This window comes from Strix uralensis, chromosome 3 (genome assembly GCF_047716275.1).
Source record: "Strix uralensis isolate ZFMK-TIS-50842 chromosome 3, bStrUra1, whole genome shotgun sequence".
Lineage (NCBI taxonomy): Eukaryota > Metazoa > Chordata > Aves > Strigiformes > Strigidae > Strix > Strix uralensis.
In genome coordinates, this window is record NC_133974.1 from 4,131,922 (window position 1) to 4,135,275 (window position 3,354).

The following is a 3,354-nucleotide window of genomic DNA, read 5'->3' on the forward strand; positions in this document are numbered from 1 at the left end:
CCCACTAGGAAAACAGCATTTTTTCAGCTCTTTTACACCCACTCCAAAAGCAAGTGCTTTGTACGTGTTGGTGTTCAGGGCCCGTCCAAAGTCAGGTTGGCTGCTTCAGTCCTCTTCTTCTGCCCCCAGACCCACAACCACACTCAGTCTGGGGTATCCCTCACCAGCAAATAGTAGTGAGGCCAGAAAAGCTCCTTTTGCTTTTACCATCAGCCTTATGAGCAGTTTGTCTTTTTATTTAAACCTTGCACTATGCAAGTAAGATTTCACATGAAAATCGCTCCATGCAGAGCCCACCACACTCACTGTGTGACCACTGGATGAATTGTTTTGCCCATGGGAGTGGGATTTCTCCATCTCACCCACTTTTCCCTCATCTCAGAGGTGGATAACCTGAGCCATCCACCCAGGTTCACCTTGTTGTTTTATGGGGGAGGAAGAAGCACTTCTGGAGGGCAGATCATACCTCTGTCTTGGATCCATCTCCTTGAAGAGGATGGATCCTGCTGTGGTCTCGTCTGTAGACAGAGCAAGAGATAGAGGTTGATGAAGGCTGTGACATAGAGGTATGGGCTAGAAGAGAGGCTTCATAACTGCTGGGACAAGCCCAGCAGATCCCTCTCTTGCTGCCACCCTGGAAGGCCACAGGTGTCCCCTTGGTCCTGTGCCACATCTGCCAGCCTTGTGCAGATGTTTTGGATGCCCCAGTACATCTCAAGCAGCATCAAACCCCAAGTGTTAAGCAGGATGGCCCACCTCAGAGGGAAACACGGCTGCATTCTGAACCCAGAAGGACATGGAAAACCAACAGGTTTATTCGTGATGGACAAAACGAGCTGTGGGTGTAGGCGTAGAGGTGTAAGAGCAGATCCTACGTACAGCTGTGGTTGCAGGGTGGCTGGGCTGGTCCCCCTGGGATGCCAGGGTCCATCCCAGCATGGCTGCTGTCATCGGCAGCAGCGCAGGCGGCCGTTGCTGCAGCTCCCATCCCAGCGCTCCATGTGGAAGCAAAGCCTCCGGCAGTGGCCGTGGTTGTTTCTGCACTGCTGGCTGTCCGAAAGGCCTCGTGCTGCAGGGGGAAAGGTGATGGAAGATGTGCTTAAGGGACCTGCAAACCCACTCGGAGCCCCGCTGAGGTTGGTGGCTGATCAATGAGCTGCTTGCCATTGGCAACTGGGAAATTCAGCTGGCTTCATGGTGAAGGTCAGATCTGCTGGGGAGGAGCACGTCCCTCCAGCAAGCACTGGGAATCTCTTAACCTAGGCCTAGGTGAGATGGCCAGCTTTGGGCTGGCTAAGTTATGTTAGATGAGTTAGGTGAAGTGGATCCCTTGGGCAACATCAAAAGTCAGAGAAGTGTCTTTTTGGAACAGGTGTTTTATCTATTGGTTTGTTTGGGGTTTTTGTGACCGTTGGTTTCTTGGTGTTTCAGTTTGTTTTGGTTTGGTTTTCTTTTTAAAGATCTCCCTGTTTTGATAAAAAGGGTGTATGCTGCTTCTCTTTACACACAGCAGGAACACCAAGTTTGGGGTTTCTGAAGGGATACACTGGTGGGTATCCACTATCAGTGGAGTGGGCAAACCCTTCCCTCTCCCCTTTTTATCCCTAGAACTTAAGTTAATTAAATGAGAGCATAAACAGGTTGAGCAAGTAAATCTTCTCTTCTTGGTTATCAGGTTTGTTTTCTGTGAAAGTTATACCCCCATAGTCCTAGTAACATCATAGTAACTTTACAACTGAATGAAACCTGAATTCCTAACATATATACAAACAACCAGTGAAAAAGCCGAGCCAAGGAAGATTTTTCCATTAAAACAGAATCCCAGAAGAAAAGAGACAGACAAAAAATAAAATAGCAATCTTTCCCCCCATTTTTTACACCTGAAACATGCTTTTGATTTCATGGTGTTCTCCTTGTTTTGTGAAAGATGAGGCTTGTACTCTGGCCAGGAGCAGAGCTCAGGCTCCTGGTTTAGGCTCAGCATTTCTGGGTGAGTTTTGAGGGGATGGAGAGGAGGGGACATACAGTCTATGAACTTGGGACACCTGCATCCAGGAACTTCATGGAGACCATTTCAGAAGAAATTTGTCCCTTGGAAGCAAGAGTCAGGTCAGCCTTGACTTGACTTGGTTTGACTTGAGGGCCCTGTCTTGTCCTTTTCTACCTTGGGGTTGGAACCTGTCTTTTCTCTCTCCACAATCCTGCAGAAACCCCTGTCAGTATTTTGTCCTTACCGGGAACGTCCTGGAGGAGGAGAATGACAATGACTGCAAAGAGCAGCTGAAGGATCCGCATGGCTGAACGTGGGTGGAGGTTCCACCACGAGGAGGAGTGAAGGGCTGTGAAGAGATGGAGAAGAGGGAAATCCTGGATTTATAGTGCCCAGGGGGGTTGTGTAATGCTCCTGGAGTGGAGGGAACTTTGTCAATCTCAGATGCATTTCAACATGACAGCAAACAGTTGCACTGGGATGTGCGCACTCTTGGACACACCATGTTACAGGAAAAAAAAAAAGGAGGGGGGGGAACAGAAAAAAAGAAAGAGGAAAAAAAAACGGCAGGGTTTTGTCAACAAATTGCACCAAGCACTGGGGAGTCTGCTACTGCTTGCTGCTGGAGACAGGATGTTGGGGCTGACCCAGTCTGGCTCTTCTTGTGTTTGTAGGCTCAAGAATGTGATGTTAAAACCCTGTCCGAGTGTTTGCAGTATCAAATGGTTTTTTTTAATTTCCAGCTCCCAGTGTTTCAGCACTGACACAGTCAAACATGAAAAAATCCAGTCTCCTCCTCAGCACTCCCCAACACACAAAGTTGGCTTGAAAATGATGGGATACTTAAAAATCAAAGGTCTGTTTGTATTTCTCAATTTCTAGACTTCAAAGGACTGTTTGCCAAAGTTTTGTTTGCAACTGTCAAGAAAAATGGCAATTTAGCATCTTATTTATGTATTATTAAATGGGAAAGCTGAGGTACCTCCCCAGAATTATGAGGAGCAGGAGAATTAGGAAAGCTTGTGTATTATGGCTCTTCCAAGAAAACTGTCAGGTTTTCTGGTTTGTACTAGTTCTCCAGGTCAGTTCCAGGAGATCAGTAGAGGTAGGACCCAAGTTTCAACTTTGGAAAACAACACAAAGCAAACAAGGAGCAGAAATCTCCCCCAGCCAAAAACAAGTAGAGGAATAGGAAATAAAAACTTTATAAAGGTTTATTTTTACAGCAATAACACAGCGAAGGGCATCACCAAGTCTTCCATTCTCCCTTAATAAGTCACCTTGATGGCTTTTTATTTACAGGCTGGATGCCAGGGAGTGCTGGAAAATGTAAAACCGATGGCCTTCAGGCTGCTTGAATAGAA

General features: G+C 46.9%; 1 protein-coding gene across 2 annotated transcripts; it reads right to left on the bottom strand.

Annotated features, from left to right (window-relative positions):
- Positions 1-215: 215 nt before the first annotated feature.
- DEFB125 (defensin beta 125) lies at positions 216-2,384 on the bottom strand. Of its 2 annotated transcripts, XR_012628391.1 has the most exons (3): positions 2,235-2,384; positions 880-1,069; positions 216-518 (listed from the first exon to the last, which is right to left on the bottom strand). XR_012628391.1 is itself a non-coding variant. In XM_074864672.1 (2 exons), the coding sequence occupies exons 1-2, from the start codon at positions 2,293-2,295 to the stop codon at positions 948-950; spliced, it is 183 nt and encodes a 60-aa protein (XP_074720773.1). In that variant the 5' UTR covers positions 2,296-2,384; the 3' UTR covers positions 794-947. The 2 variants fall into 2 exon arrangements, 1 of the variants encoding a protein (XP_074720773.1); XM_074864672.1 differs by lacking the exon at positions 216-518 and having other exon boundaries at positions 794-1,069.
- Positions 2,385-3,354: the final 970 nt, after the last annotated feature.

What these genes read in the sequence shown, in the direction of transcription:
- DEFB125 (XM_074864672.1), bottom strand. Translation starts at nt 2,295, where the DNA reads ATGCGGATCCTTCAGCTGCTCTTTGCAGTCATTGTCATTCTCCTCCTC. An exon ending in CCTCCTCCAGGACGTTCCCG is followed by an intron (nt 1,070 to 2,234) that starts GTAAGGACAAAA and finishes TTCCCCCTGCAG; the next exon opens with CACGAGGCCTTTCGGACAGC.